The 14683-nt window shown below is 59.4% G+C and overlaps 1 protein-coding gene across 4 annotated transcripts in view; it reads right to left on the reverse strand.

The window, feature by feature from the left end:
• The window catches only part of KIF1A (kinesin family member 1A), a 117335-nt gene that overhangs the window by 40071 nt on the left and 62581 nt on the right, over positions 1–14683 (reverse strand). For 2 of the 4 annotated variants that reach the window (XM_054550130.1, XM_054550129.1), the window contains exons 17-26: positions 13782–13861; positions 13431–13537; positions 12240–12323; positions 9705–9885; positions 9558–9630; positions 9261–9354; positions 7771–7919; positions 7206–7384; positions 4921–5058; positions 3867–4145 (exon numbers count right to left, since the gene is read on the reverse strand). In XM_054550130.1, the coding sequence (XP_054406105.1) occupies positions 3867–4145; positions 4921–5058; positions 7206–7384; positions 7771–7919; positions 9261–9354; positions 9558–9630; positions 9705–9885; positions 12240–12323; positions 13431–13537; positions 13782–13861 (1364 nt within the window). The remainder of the gene's footprint in view (positions 1–3866; positions 4146–4920; positions 5059–7205; positions 7385–7770; positions 7920–9260; positions 9355–9557; positions 9631–9704; positions 9886–12239; positions 12324–13430; positions 13538–13781; positions 13862–14683) is intronic. The other 2 variants (XM_024243249.2, XM_024243247.2) reach the window with 1 other exon arrangement.

Raw genomic sequence — 14683 nt, forward strand, 5'->3', positions numbered from 1 at the left:
GACTCGAGTGCCCCACCAATCAAACAGGGGCTGGACTCGAGGAGGAGGCCCAAGCCCCTCGCAACCCCAGGCTCAGATCATCCCATTGTGAAGCAACATGGCAGAAATCACAGCAGCCGGCATCTGTGGAGGCTCCCTACGGGACAAGCACAGAGGCGAGCACATGGGGCCTTTTCCTCTTCTACCTCCTGGGAGGCAGCACACCCCCATCTCCTCACCAGGGCACATCCTAATAAACAGCCATCTCAACTCAACCAGCTGCACCCTTCTTTCTTAGAGATGCCCAAAATCCACCCAGGGTCTCAGCACATTAGAACGATGAAATATGGTACTTATACCTCATCGCACTGAGGATGACCCTGAGGCAAAGAGATTAAGGAAGTCACCAGGGCCTGGCAGCGAGGGCCTGCAAGGGACTCCTCTCCAGCTCAACTGTGTGGACATCAAGCTCCACCGCCTACTTCTAGGGCCAGGGTTGGCTTCCATGGGCTCTTCCTCACCCACTCTGAGTGGGCAATTAACCTGGGCACCTGCTTAGTTATCACAGCTGATTAATTAAGCAGATCGATTGTTTCATGCTTTTTCGGATTGTCCTCATGCTGGGGGCTGGGGGGACCCAGACACTGTAGCACCACAGACTGCTGCTAACTGCTTTCAAACAGATGGGCAAGATGCAGCCCAGACTGTGCCCCAAAGGTGGGGACTGCTGGCGATGGGGCCCCGAGGGACATCCAGGTAGAGGTTATACAATGAAAAGGACCCCTGAGGTCTGACACCAAATGCTCCCCCATCTCTACTGCACCCTGTGAGCATCCTCATGGCACTGACCTCAGGCCCCAGGCCACCAGTGGGACAGGTGGATCTGGCTGTGGCTCTAGTGCTGGGTGCTCTCCTCTCCCCACTGCCCGTCCCAGTCTGCCTGGCTTGGTGATAGACTTGTTCAGCCACAAGGGACCTCTAGGGCCCTGAATCCACTGCCCCAGTGGCAGCACCAGCCTCAAGAGAGCTGTGAGCTGGGCCTGGAAGGTGCCCCCCACTCTGTGAAGAGCCCATGCCAACCAATGCACCCCAAGTGGGAGGTGATGGGGCAGAGCACTGGTGCCTGGCATCTTGGAGCCTGGCGTCTCTGCCCAGTGGAGATACCCTCCAGGGCCGCAGGTCTCACATGCCTGGGCAGGCCATGCCCCCACCTGCCCTCTAGGTGCCAGAAATAACCTGACATCAGTTGGGAACCAGAACGTAGCCCAGGCCTGTCCCTACCAGCCACAGACACACCCAATGCACAGAGTGGTTCTCAGGATCTCGGGCCGAGAGACGCCATCCGCAGCCATGCTACAAATACCAAGACAGAGGGGCCCCAGCCCACCAAGAGCACCATGTGGAACCCAAGGGAGTGGCATGGCCTTGCCAGTCCAGGGGGCACAGAGCTGACCCTGAGTGAAGCCCTCGAGCTGGAGCAACGTTTATCGACCCAGCCCTAGACACCTGCGCTCCCTCCCCAGCCCTGCTCCCCTCCCAGGGACCTTCATCCCAGGCAGTCAGCCTCTCGCCCTGCTCTCTCTGCAGCTCCTGTGCCCACCCACCTTTCCTGTGTTTCCCACCCGTCCTGTGCCAGGGGAAATCAGAGCCCCAGGCCCACTCCTGTTGGAATATGGGCAGTGGTTACCAACCCACCTGCCTCCCCAGGTCACCTGGTGCCCCAGACCGCCAGAGGCAGAGGCCCCTGGGGGCTGACCCTGGCCTTGGGTGAGGAGCCCCAGTGCAGAACACAGGAGGCCAGTGCTGGATGGGCCTTCGCAGAGGCCAGGGTACCTTGAAGCAGACTGAAACCCAGCCCAAGAGAGAGGCAGCAGCAGAGGCAGACAGAGCGAGGGCTGAGTGTGGCGGGAGGGAGGGAGGAGGCAGGCGCTAACCACAGATTGGTGAGGTGCAAAGACGCATGCTGGGACCCAGGGAAGCCTTTCCAGAGGGGACAAGAGTGGGTGCCTCAATTTCGCTGAAGCTTTGGAGAGAGAGCCAGCAGCTACCAGAAGGTTAAAGGAAAATCAACGAGGGGCCTTCCCAGGGCCGGGCCTGCACAGCTGCTGCATGGGAGAAGCCAATTCTTGCCAAACCAAAAAGATCAAGATGATTCTGAATGAAGCCCTTCACAGACCACCCCGCAATATGGGGGCCAGGTCTCTCTTTGATGACTTTTGTTTGGTTTGGTAGTTTTGTAAAATCTCAAATCCACAAAAGGGGAAAAAAATGTTGGAAGGACCCAGCTCTTTCTGGCTGAGACTGCGAGAGCCCCACCCCACTTCTCCTGATGTCCTCGTCCCCCTGTGCGTCCTGATCCCTCACCTACCTGACACCCGGAGCCACTCCTGGGGCCCAGGAGGTGCAGGGGGCCTGGCCCTACAGCCCAGGGCTTTCTGAGAGAGGCCTGAATAGAACTGGCCTTGGGGTCCACTGCTCCCTCTTGGGCCCTGCAGAGTGGGAAGTACAGGCCCAGAGCATCTCGGAGGGAGAGTGCCACAGGTTTTTATCTGGTAGGCCAGCTTATCTCACCTCACAGCCTAGTAACACCCATGGAAAATTAATCAGAATAAATCCATGGCACGTGCCCATGAGGACCTGCTGTCTTCCAAGAGGGAGAGTGAGGCTTTCCTTCCACCGTCTCCACCCAAGGACAGAGTAAAGCCCGTGTAAACCCTGCGATCTGGGGTCACCCTTAGCCTTCAGCTGTCAGCACTGCTGCTCCAAGCTCCAGACTTCTGAAAACTTCCACTGGCCTAGCCTAGGGAAGCAATCTTAATCGCCAAAAAAAGGTTGCTATTAAGAATTATCTTATGACATTCATATATGTAAAATATATAAATTCAGCTGTTTCCTGAGCTGACCTTCTGACTACTACAGCCAGGTTTCTAGATCTTTCCTTCACTTGACTTCCCTTCCATGATAACAGGAAGGCAGCTGGATTTGCCAAATCTGCCAGCAGGGCGGGACGCCTGCTCCCTGGGTCTGGGCTTCCCCAGCCTCCATTCTGTCTCCCAACCGTGGTTTCTCATCCATTTGGGCAACGTGATAACCAGCTTCTCTCTGCAAAGGGCACATTCCATGAGGGCATTGGGCCACATGCCCCCATCTCTGGCCATGACAACCGAGGAGGTCAAGAGGGATGGAGTCGTCCTCACCTTTAGACAGGCATGGTTTGCCCAGGCCCCATCGCTTCAGAGGGAGATGGGAGGGTTAGCAGCTGCCTCACACTCCTAAAAGGAAGGCCTTCCCTGGTCTCAGGATAGCTGCCTCTGAGTTCAGCTCCTTTCCCCACAGAGAGTGGAGAGCACTGAGAGCAGCCGGGAGCCTCTGTCTCTTCTGGATGACAGCTGAGCTGGGGTGAGGCTGCCTTTGCTAGGACAGTGTTGATTCCCAGGAGAATGACAGGACGGGCATCCTGCTTGGGGGCAGCTGGCCCTCACCTATCAAATGCCCCTCGGGCCCTGCACCGGGACTTTCAGGGAGGAACTCGGCCATTGCGTGCCTGAGCCACTCTGGGGTTCCTACGGCCTCTCTGCAGAAATAGTCCCACCTGCCTGGGGCCACAGCTGCAAGCTCCGGGGTGCACTACCTCTTCTGTACCTGGAACCCAGACTCTTCCCTGCTGGCCCAAAGTGACAGTCTCCAGGATGGGTGAGCAGCCCCACTGCAAGGATGCAGGGCCCGGGGGCCCTTGGGTGCTCTCCTCAGGAGGCCAGCCCCTCCACCTGCCTCGCCTGCCCTGGGAGGGCCCGGGCCAGGCCCCAGCGGTCCATCTGTGCCCGCAGCAGTGCTCCTGTGCAAAAGAGCTGGGTCCTCCCCAGCATGCTCTCCTCGACCTCACCAACCTTCCTACTAAACTGAACAGGGGGGGCCGGTCGTAAAACGGGTCCCGGCGGTCACACAGCTTGTGCTGCCGAAAGACGTCGTCCTCCAGGTCCTCCTCCTCCTCCTCATCCTCCTCCTCCTCCTCCTCCTCCTCCTCCTCCCCCACGCTCTGCTCCTCAGCAGGCTCGGTGGCGTCGGAGTCGGGGCTCGAGAAGGTGGGGGAGGGGGTGAGAGCAGCCATGCGCTCGCTCATGCATGTGTTGAGAAGAGGGTAGCTGTTGCAGCCAGAGATGGCTGAACTGAGGTTAGTGCGACAAGACAGAGAGAAGTTAACACCAGCGACTCGCAGGGACGAACAGGGGCCGGGGCCGGGGCTGGGGGGATCTTCTGTTTAAAACCAAAACCAAACACACAGACCATCGAGAATGCTGCTTTAAAAGATGAGAGAACCAAAACTGTGCCCCCAGGCTTGGAAAGAAATCACATGTATGGCCAGCAGGAAGGTTCCGGAGGACACCTGCAGGTGGGACTGAGAACAGGGGTCTCGGCTGGGAGTGGCTGAGGCCATATGAGGACCTCGAGAGTTTGGCCACATTGAGGCCTCAGAATACCACAGTCCCATGGGGTGAAGGGGGCTGGATGCAGACCCCAGACTGGGAGACCAGGGAAGGAGGCAGCCATTTCTAAGGCTCAGGTGACACAGCCCTGCCTCCATGTTCCCACCCTCAAGGCCAACAGGTGACCCCAGAAAGTTTGCTTGGGAGCCTCACATATTCATACACATGGACCCATGGGTTCTGGAGGCTACAGCCCTGCAGTGGGTTTGGGTGGCAGTGCCAAGTCCCCATCCCACGTCCCCTGAAATAACAGGCCCTGTGGTGTGTGGAGAGGAATGGCTGGGAGGAACCTCAGGCCGGGGAGGACAGGGCTGGGAGTATGGGGCTGGAAAAGCACTTGTCGGGGCCGCTCCTTGTATCAGGCCAGGGCCCACTCCTACCCCCACTGCCATCTCTCTCTCTCAATCTCCCTCTCTCTCAATCTCTCTCTCTGCCAAGGAAGGGAGGAGGCGCCCACCTGCCCACCAGCCGGAACCAGGGGAAGCGGTCATAGAAGGGGTCTCCACCGGTCACCACGTTGTCACAGTCCTCGATGACACTGGAGGGCACCTCTGCAGCGCGGTCGTACATCTCCCGCATCAGGTCCAGACGCTGCCTGCAGGGACAGCAGGGGTCAATGTGGACCCAGGCCCAGCGCTCAGCAGCTGGCACTGCACGCCCTTATCTCCTGGGGACAGTGGGCTCAGCCTAGCTCTGGCCACAACATCCAGCTCAGGGTCATCAAGGTTCAGGGGGCTTGCTAGACAGATCCCCTCTGTGACCCTTAGAGCTGGTCAGTCACAGGTAACATACTCAGCTAAGCACGCAAGGTCACCAACAGCTCCTCCCAAACTCCCTCCAGGGGGTGGGTTGGGGAACAAGCAGTGAGGGGCTAGACGGGCTGGCTGCACTGGGCTGCTGGAAAGCTGGCGGAGAGGTGGGAAGAGAATCCAAGTGAAGCTCAGAAACGGGGATCAGGCCACAGAGGCCCAAGAGCTCAAGAAATAAAGGGCAAACTGGGGGTAGGGACACAGGAGACAGGGAAAATAGCCTACAAATTATTATTCCCAAGAAAAATACAATGTAGGAGAAAGGAAAAGCAATCATTGTGCCCCTAGGTCTCAGGTATAAGAGAAACCACATCAACAGTGGCTGTCCGTCCTTCCAAAAGCCACGTAACCTGGGAGAACAGGGGAGAAGAGTGAGGAGCGTGAGTATAGGAGTGTATGCTGTGTATACGTGCACGTCTTCATGAATGCTTATGAGTGTGTGTGTGTGTGTGCATGAATGTGTATGTGTGTAGGAGTGCATTAATCATATTTTTATTTTCTGTATCTTGTGATGTTTTGACTTCCTTGGGGGGCACTGCAGGCTGGGGAGGGCTGCATAGGTCCTGATAATTCCTAGAGACAGTCAGCAACTTGCCATCACTCCTGCCTTTCCTACACAAACCAACCAATCCCGAGTCTGTACCCCAGCCACCTCCTTTCTCTAACTTTTTCACACACCAGGCCAATATTCCCCCTGGCCTAAATCACCCAGGACAAAGTACCGGACAACTAGGGACAGCCCTATGCCCCAGAGCCCTGCAGAATTATTCAAACTAGCCAAGCCTAAGCTGTCTCCCTGCCCTGCCTGGCCTTTCCCACAACTCCAGGCTGTGGCCTGGGCCTTCCCCTACTCCTACTCCTCTCTGCCTCCTGATGGGCCCTGGTGCCTCCCCCTGTAGCCCTGCAGGGTGGAGCGTGCCATGCTCTGCTTCCCAGGGGCCTTTGAGTGACATTCAACTCCTCCACTGACGGCGCTGACCTCACATGGTGACTCAGTCACCCCCATAACTTAAGGCCTGGCTGGGTGCAGTGGCTCGCACCTATAATGCTACTACTTTCGGAGGCCAGGGTGCAAGGATTGGTTGAGGCCAGGAGTTAGAGATCAGCCTGTGCAACAGAGCGAGACCTCATCTCTACCACAAAAAAATTCAAAAATTAGCTGGGTGTCATGCTGCACTCCATTCCTGTGGTCCCAGCTACTTAGGAGGCTGAGGTGGAACAATCACGAGCCCAGGAGTTCGAGCTGCAGTGAGCTGTGATCACACCACTGCACTCTAGCCTGAGCAACAGAGCAAGGCCCTGTCTCTTAAAGAAAAAAAAAAAATTAAGGCTCAAGACAAATCAGAGTGAGCATGTGGGGACAGCAGAGGCCGAGCTTTAGGAAGGACACGAGCTCACATTGGGCACAGAGGGGCACAGCCCAGGCTTCCTCCTCGCCACCCCCACCTCAGCTCCTCCTTCACCTTCCACTGGGCTCAGCTAAGGGATCCACCTCCCGGCAGCTTCCTGAATGGAGGAGCAAACCCCCCACCACCTTTCCCAGCCCCTCTGGGGAGCCACCCTTCAGGCCCTGCTGTACCCGCTCTGGGTGCTCCGCCAGCCTGTTCTGTCGGTGCCACAGCCTGCCCTCCCCTACACTGCACCGTCCTGACCCCTGTGGGCCTAGGGAGCATTCCCCTCATCTGTCCTTTCCTCCGAAAGAAAATGCCCAGATCTATTTTTATGTGTGATTGCTGCACTGGTAGAAAGAGAATGAGGATTCTACAAGGCTGGACTCTATTCACATTTTTCTTCTGATTTTAAAATAATCGGAACAGGAGGAACAGCGGTGTCTGCAGGTACTCGCTGTGCCTGTGCCTGCCACCGCTCCTGTGGTTTCAGCCCTGCCCAGGAGGACCCTCCCACCATCCACCCAGCGGCCCTCCAGCCACACCTGAGCTTCTCCAGCGTCCAGTAGTGGGTGGCCCCGTTCTTCCGGTCCTGGACCTCCACGGCCACAATGGTGCGGGGGAAGGGCCGTGTCTCTCGGTCTTTGGCGGCCTCTGGGGGCAGCAGGTCGGGTGGCAGAGGGGAGTAGAGTGTGTCCGTCAGGAGGACAAACTGGAATTCTACCTGTGACGGGGGAAGATGACCACTCGTCAGCTCCTTGGGGGACAGGGTGCCAGGTCCCCAAAAAGGCTTCCTTCCCACCTTCTGGAGATTTCAGCTGCCTGCCCCACAATGGTTCACTGGAATCTTTCAGACAGCCACCAGGGGGGACCACCTGCTTCCTGCCTGCCCACCCGGCCGCCGTCTCCCGTGAGCAGCCAAGTCCCACCTGGCCAGGTCTGGGATCCCTCACTGCCCACCCTTCTGGGGGGCCCAGGTCAGGCAGGGCTGCTACGCCATCCCCGGGGCCAGCAGAGAGCCAAGTGCTGAGTCCCAAATAGCTGTCCCCATCATGAGTGAGGTGGCACACTCTCTCCAACAGGAAATGGTACAGCCAGTGGGCAGCCCACCCTCTTCTTCAGCTCCACGCTGATGGCATTGGCCTCCTTGAGGAAGATGGCGTTGCCCCACAGCAGGTCCCGCAGAGACGTGAACTGGTACCACTTCCACTTCCGGAAGGCCCAGAGCGCCAGCTCACACTCCCGCTCCGTCCACTGGACTGTGGGGAGAGGTCACACGTGGTCATCGCAGGAAGGCCATGACCCTGCCCACCATGCCCCGCCCTCTGGAAGGTCAGGCCAGTCGGCCATTCCATGGGGCTGCCTAAGCTGACCCTGTGCTCTGTGTACATCACGGCCGGGTGGTTATCAGGTAAAAAGATGGAAGGCTGGAAGGTTACTCCCCATGTGGTCACTGAGGCCAGAGGTGGACAGGCCCCTCTCTCCCCAGGCTTCCTCTCACTCTGGGCCTGGGCTGGGAGAGCTCTGTGCTTGGCCCCCCTGTTTCACACTAACTATTTGGGTACATAGAAAGAAGAAACCGGCAGAGAGCTCTGTCACAGTGGGCAACATAAAAAGCTCTGCATGCCCCAAAGGAGAGGCCGCCACGAGCAGCCTTGTGAGTCAGGCTGAAGATCAGAGTGGCTGGGGGAGCAACACCATCAATGACAGCCACACACCATCTGGGGCCAGCAGTGGGGAGCAGGACCCACAGGAGAGGAGGCAGGAGGGCAGGCCAGGTGCTCCCAGGTGGCCCTGGCCCGTATACACTCTCCCCGCCCATGCCCTGTCTGTCCACTGGGCCCTTGAGAGAAGGACAAGCAGGGACACAAGGAGGGACTTGTCCTTGTGCTGAGGCCCCACCCCTCCTCACAAGACAGCACTACGCGCCTTTGGCTGCCCCCAGTCCGGCACGCCTGAGCTTTGCAGTGGGAGGGAGCTTTGCTGGGTAAATGAGACCAAACAGGGGAAGAGGCCAAGGTCATGCCAGCACAAAGCTGCTGACCACCTGGCCAGAGGCCGAGATGGGCACAAACCCCTCCCCACCTGCATGTGGGCCACCTCTGCCCACAGCTGCGGGAGGTCAGCTGGGTTGGCCCCCCGAGCACATGCTCACTGAGGGAATCCTGAGGTGATGTGCACAGTGGACTCTTCCTCGGGGGCCCCATGAGTCTTGTGGTCAGCAGGACGGGAAAAGTGGACGCATATGAGCATGGTGAGCCCCTACCAGCCCCATTCCCCATCATCATCCAGCCACTCCTGTCAGAGGCAGCATGTGTGTGCACATGTGTGTACATGTGTGCACGTGAATGTGTGTATGTGTATACACACGCAAGTGCATGAGTGTGCAAAGCTGCTTGCCAGCTGTGGCACAGTATCCCCCCTCCCCCAATGCTGCTTCCACGGTGCTTCCCAGGGCAAGGAGGTCTTTCCCTAAAGAGACAGGTCCACACCCCACGGCAAAAGTGCTGACCAGTGACCTCCAGAGAGGGGCCCGGGGCTGCCCACCTCCATGCTGAGACCCTCCTGACGCAGCAGGTGCTGGCCCAGTGACCCCTCACCTTCATCCTCGGGCTCCTCCTCCTCCTCATTCACCTCCGGGTAGTACCTGGAGTCCATCTGCTTCTGCAGAGCCTCCAGCTTGCTCTCGTAGTCCTGCAGAAAGCAAGGCCTGTGACTCCACTACGGCCTTACCTTCCTGGGCCTCTCGCACTGCGCCTAGACAGTGGGCCTCACCACATCCCACTGTTTAGATGCAAGAGATGGGGCCAGGCAAGCAGGGAGTGGGGGCGTGGGAGGACAGGGGTCCCCTGGTGTGGGTGGGGGCTGGGCAGGGAGGACGGGGCCACGTCACTCACCAGCCGCTGCTGCTCCAGCAGGTAGGTGGCCTCCTCCCGCTCGCGGCGGTATTGGTCCTCCAGTTCCTGGAGCCTGCAAGGGGGCGCTGGGGTGAGCACGGGAGAGCAGGAGGGGCAGCAGGCAGATGGGGGTAGCCTCCGCCTCACCTCTGCTCCATCTCCTGCTTCATGTCGATGCCCTGCTTCTCCAGCAGCTCACGCTGGGCGAAGGCCCAGTCCACAGGCTCAGCTGGTGTCTCCGCACAGGGCGTGCGCTCACGCTCCTGCCGGGCCTGCTCGGGGTGGTTGAACCGGAACACGTGGCTCTTACCCATGATGATGCGGTTTCCTGGGGGACAGAGGGACAGGTGACCTTGGGGGATGGGGATCTTCAGGTCCCTGATGGTCTCAAGTGGGGAGGTGTGAGGAGAAAGGGGAATGGGTACAGGCACCCCACCATCCCCAGCTCCCAGCCACTCCTTCTTCAGCCCTTGCTGGGACCTGAATGTGTCTCCTCACTCTCCCCATAAATCCACCCTTGGCCACTCTCCACTCAGCAGCCAGTGACATTTGCAAACCACAGATCTGGGGCCTCTGCTGTGCTCCAGTGTCCCTGCCCCTCCCCAGGCCAGCCTTGCACTTGCCTCCTGCCCCCAAGCCCCCGTGCACACATGGGAGCCAGGACCCTCCCTCTCACATCCAGTTTGGGGCCGGTGCCCCCAGGGCTGGATTTGGGCCCTCCACAGAGCACTGTTGCAGGGCGCAGGACCCTTCCCTTCCATCTGTCTCCCCCACTAGACTGGAAGCAGGGCTGGGGCAGGTCCCCTGTGCCCAGGGCTGAGGTCCAGGGTCCGGAGTCCAGAGACCACAAGAAGGAAGCAGGGACGGCAGCTAACAGGCACAGGTGGCTGCAGAGCCTCAGCATCGGGGCCACCGAGCCATGGGCATCAGTCCAGCCCCTCCCACCCCAGCACCCGGCTGGACCCCCCTCAGGGCTGCCCCATCTGCAGGGCCCTCCAGGGCAGCACTGACTGTCTTGGGACAGTCCTGCCTGCAGGGGCTCTCTTTGGATGGCCTAGTTTCCCTCTGACTTTCCCTAGTAGCTGTAGCTCTGTCTTGGGGCTCCATAGAGCCAGCTCTGCCCTGCCTCCCACCCAGGTGGTCCGTGCCTGCAGGTCTGTCCCCCCTCGGCACCTCCTTGCTGGCCGCTCTCAGCTGGCCACTTCCTCTGTCCTCCCTGTCTGCAGGCCGTATGCAGCCCACCTCAGACACTGGGAGGGAAACCCCAAGCTAAGGCCTCTCTTAGCCTAGGCCCTGCCCTGAGCCCCACAGGCACCAGGGCCAACCCCAAAACAAGCAGGGAGAATGGGCACAGCTGTCTGTCTGTCCATCTGACCAGCTGTCGCCCAGGCTTAGCCACACCGACTCCCCATGACAAGGCCACCCCACGAATTCAGGACATTCAGTGTGTCCTGCCCTCCTGCCCAGGGACCCCAAAGGCAGGACTCCTGAGTCCTGAAGACTCCTCCAAAAGCCTTCGGGGGTGGGCAGATGGGCTAGAAGTGGGGCTGCTGGGTGTCACCTGCCCTTCCTCACCCCCTTTGCTTTCCCCTAAGACAGGGTCAGGAAAGGGTCTCCCCTGTTCCAAGCCAGTGGTCACTTTTATGTCAGCCTGGCCAGGCCACAGCACCCAGTGATTCAGCCACACCCTCCCTGGGTGTTGTGTGGAGGTTTCTGCACATGTGCTCCACACCCGCAATTGGCTGATGGAAATCAAGGAGGCCCCCAACGGTGGGGCGGGCCTCATCCAAGCAGGTGAAGACCTAAGAGTAAACTGGGGCTTCCTCTGAGGAAGAAGAAACCCAGCGGATGGATTCCACTCCTGCCGAGTTCCCACCCTGCCCTGAGTTCCCAGCCTGCCCCGAGTTCCCAGCCTGCCCCGAGTTCCCAGCCTGCCACCTGCCCATGGATTTCAGACTTCACTGACCAGCCCCGCCATCTGATAAGCCAATTCCTTGAAATAAATCTCTTTATACCTAGACATGGTTGTATGTATCTCACTACATCTCGGTCCATGTCTACAGCCATGTCTGTGCGTCAGGCTGCTGCTGTTTCTCTGGCAGAACCCTAACTGCGTGGGCGATAGTCACACACCACTCAGGAGGGCTCCATGTCTGACTTCTCTAAAGAAGGGACTTTATGCCATGTGTGCCTGCACGTGTTTGAACATCACAGACACTGCAGTGTCTGGGAACAGAGCTCAGCCCCACCTGGGGTGCTGCATTCAGAGACTGGAGCAGCCCACCCCACTGAGCTCCACAACACCTCAGCTCTGGGAAGCCCCTGTCCACAGCCCTGTATCCCCCAGACCAGCCGGACAGGGCACAGTCCTGGGCCAGGAGGCAGGAGCTTCTTCCTAGGCAGGCACACCCTGGCTCCTCACTCAGCCCACAGCATGGACTCAGTGTCTCGGGGTCCCTGTGTTGTGTGAATGGGGCCTGTAGTACTGTGTTCCTGGAGCTGGGGGACTGGGGAGGCACATGAGCTGCTTGGGTACCCGCAGCCCCCTCCCCTACCTGCCCCGCGGCCCTTGAGAGCTGCCGTCCCACACAGTGCACAGGAGGCGGTGGCTTGGACATGGGAACAGAGGCCTCGCCTCATGCCTCTGCCTACCTGACTGGCCCCTGGAGTCCCCAGCCGTACCTGACCGCAGGATGCTGGGCTCTGTGACTTTCTTGCCATTGACGTAGGTGTCTGCCCCCTCACAGGGCTCCAAGGTCACCACAGCTACAGGAAAGGTGGGAGGGGCAGAGAAGAGGACTATGAGGGGCTCTCACCTACAGCAGCTCGGCTTACCTGGCCCCCAGGCATGGCCTCTTCCAGGCCTCTCGCCTCTCTTTTCCCTGCTACACAGGCCGTGACCATTGGCAATACTCATTTGGGCCTCAGAGGAGCTTAGGGGTCTCACCTCACTTAACAGAGGAAGAAAGTAACCCCCAGAAGGAGGATGCATGTGCCCACATTGAAGCTAAGAGGCTGTGCTGGGCCTGATCACCCAGGGCCCTGTCCAGCTCTCCAGGTGGACAAGGATAAAAACACCAGCTAATGGGGCCTGGGCCATCCCACAGGAGAGGGTAGGCAGGGCTTTGCAGTCAGAGAATTCCAGGAGAGCCAATTGTCCCAACACCACTTAGGGCCATCATCCTGAGGTGGCCAAGTTGGACAGTGGGTGTCAGTCACAGGTCTGCAGGCCAGAGGCTGGCTGGATGCTGCCGGGAGATGCCCTTAGCCTGGGCTGTGGGCCATGTGACGGCACACTGACACCGCAGGCCCATCCCCGAGTTGGGCAGCACCAGGCAATGGGGACAGCCCCACGTCATCTCCGGGAGGAAGACCACTGCAGGCAGGGGAAACGGACAGATGGCCGCCCACAGCCAACAGGAAACCAAGGTCTGGAAATAGTTTTCCACCCTAGGTCTGGGCTCAATCCTCATGGCTCACTGCCCTCTCGCCATGAACATCCTCCACCCTGGGCCCCAACACGCTTCCTGGCCAGCAGCCCACCTGCGCCCCCACCTCCAGCCCTCAAGGAGGCTCAGCTCCCTAAGGCAGCAGCCACCCCTGGCCACAGAAGGTACCAGGCATTTTCCCACGTACCAACCTAATGGAAGTTGTCTGTAAGGCTGGCCCCAAATCTCTCTCTCTCTCTCTCCAAATCTCTCTCTCTCTCTCTCTCTCTCTCACACATACACACACACACACACACGTCCTGCCTAGAAGTATGACTCGCGACCCACTTAGTGCTGGGTAAGCTGGGAGAGGGTGACCTCATTCAGGCCTGATCATCACAGCACACAGGTGTGGGTGCGGGTGGGGACGGTAGGGTGGTGATACCTTCACTGCCTCCCCTGGAGTCGCTCCGGAAGACGCAGTGCTCCTCCTTGATGAAGTGCCCACTCAGAACGATGTCCTGCCGCCTCTCGCCATCCTCCCTACCCACTCTGCGGGGTGGGGGCACCATCAGCACTGCAGCCGGGACCCAATACACCCAGGACGCCACCCACTGGCCTCCAGGGGTGCCCAACCAGGAGTGTTTGGGAAACACCCAGGGCAGACATCAGCGGGGTCGCTGGGGAAGTCCAAACTCAGTGGCCCCTCTGCAGCAGCAGGAATGGCGAGTCCAGCCTTCCCCTGCCAGATCCCAGGGCCTGGCCAGGCTGGAGTGGCTGCCAGGTCCCCTCTCACCTGGTGATCCCATCCTTGATGTAGTAGAGCAGGCACTCAGACATCAGCGGGTCCTCGTTCAGGTTGACGAGGTGTGGTGTCTGCAGGGAGACAGGAGGATCATCTGTCTTGCAGAGGGGCAGGAGCCCGATGCTGGCCACACCCCTTCTGACCGCTCTCCAGGCACCAAACTACCACCAGGGTCCCTGCCCCCGCACTCAGCTGGTGCCACCAGGCTGGTCACTCCAAGCCAGGAAAATGAGGAAAACATAAAGTGCAAGCCGAAGGCCCAGCCCACCAATAGCAGCAGGCCGGTGGGACCCGACCACCCACATACACCCAGGCCTGGCACAGCAGCCCCAGCACTGCAGCAGAAGCTGAGCTTCCAGAAGGGCAGAGAGCCCCAGCTCTCAGCACGTGGGGGCCCTGGGGCCCTCTGAGGCTGGGGTGAGCCCCCAGATGTGCAGACCACAGGCTTTGTCCCATGGGGTCCTGGGTTCCCAGCTTTGGACTGTAAAATGGGGTTCTAGGACCCCATTCCAGCTCAGACAGCCCAGAAACCATGGGCTCACCAGTGGGAGCCAAGAGCCAAGAGCCAAGAAGGATCAGGACACTGACCATGGAGGGCTCAGCCCTGGGGTCTGGGGAATGAAGCAGTTGTGAAAGGATCCTTGATGAGCCACCTGAGGCACCCCCATGCAGAGAGGTGGAGACCTCGTCGCTGGACGAAGGGGACAGACCATCCCCAGCCGTCCCTGCCCCCTGAGTGGGGAAGACATCCAGCCAGGAGGGGCTATGCCCACGGCTTTGGGGCTGAGTAGGGGCTGCAGCCTTGGGACCCCACTGGCCTGTGCACGTCTCATGACTCCCAAGAACACTGAACTTCTCAAGAAAGGGGTCCCCAGTGGTCCCACTTCTGGGCA

The sequence above is a fragment of the Pongo abelii genome, chromosome 11 (assembly GCF_028885655.2).
Source record: "Pongo abelii isolate AG06213 chromosome 11, NHGRI_mPonAbe1-v2.0_pri, whole genome shotgun sequence".
Taxonomy (NCBI): domain Eukaryota; kingdom Metazoa; phylum Chordata; class Mammalia; order Primates; family Hominidae; genus Pongo; species Pongo abelii.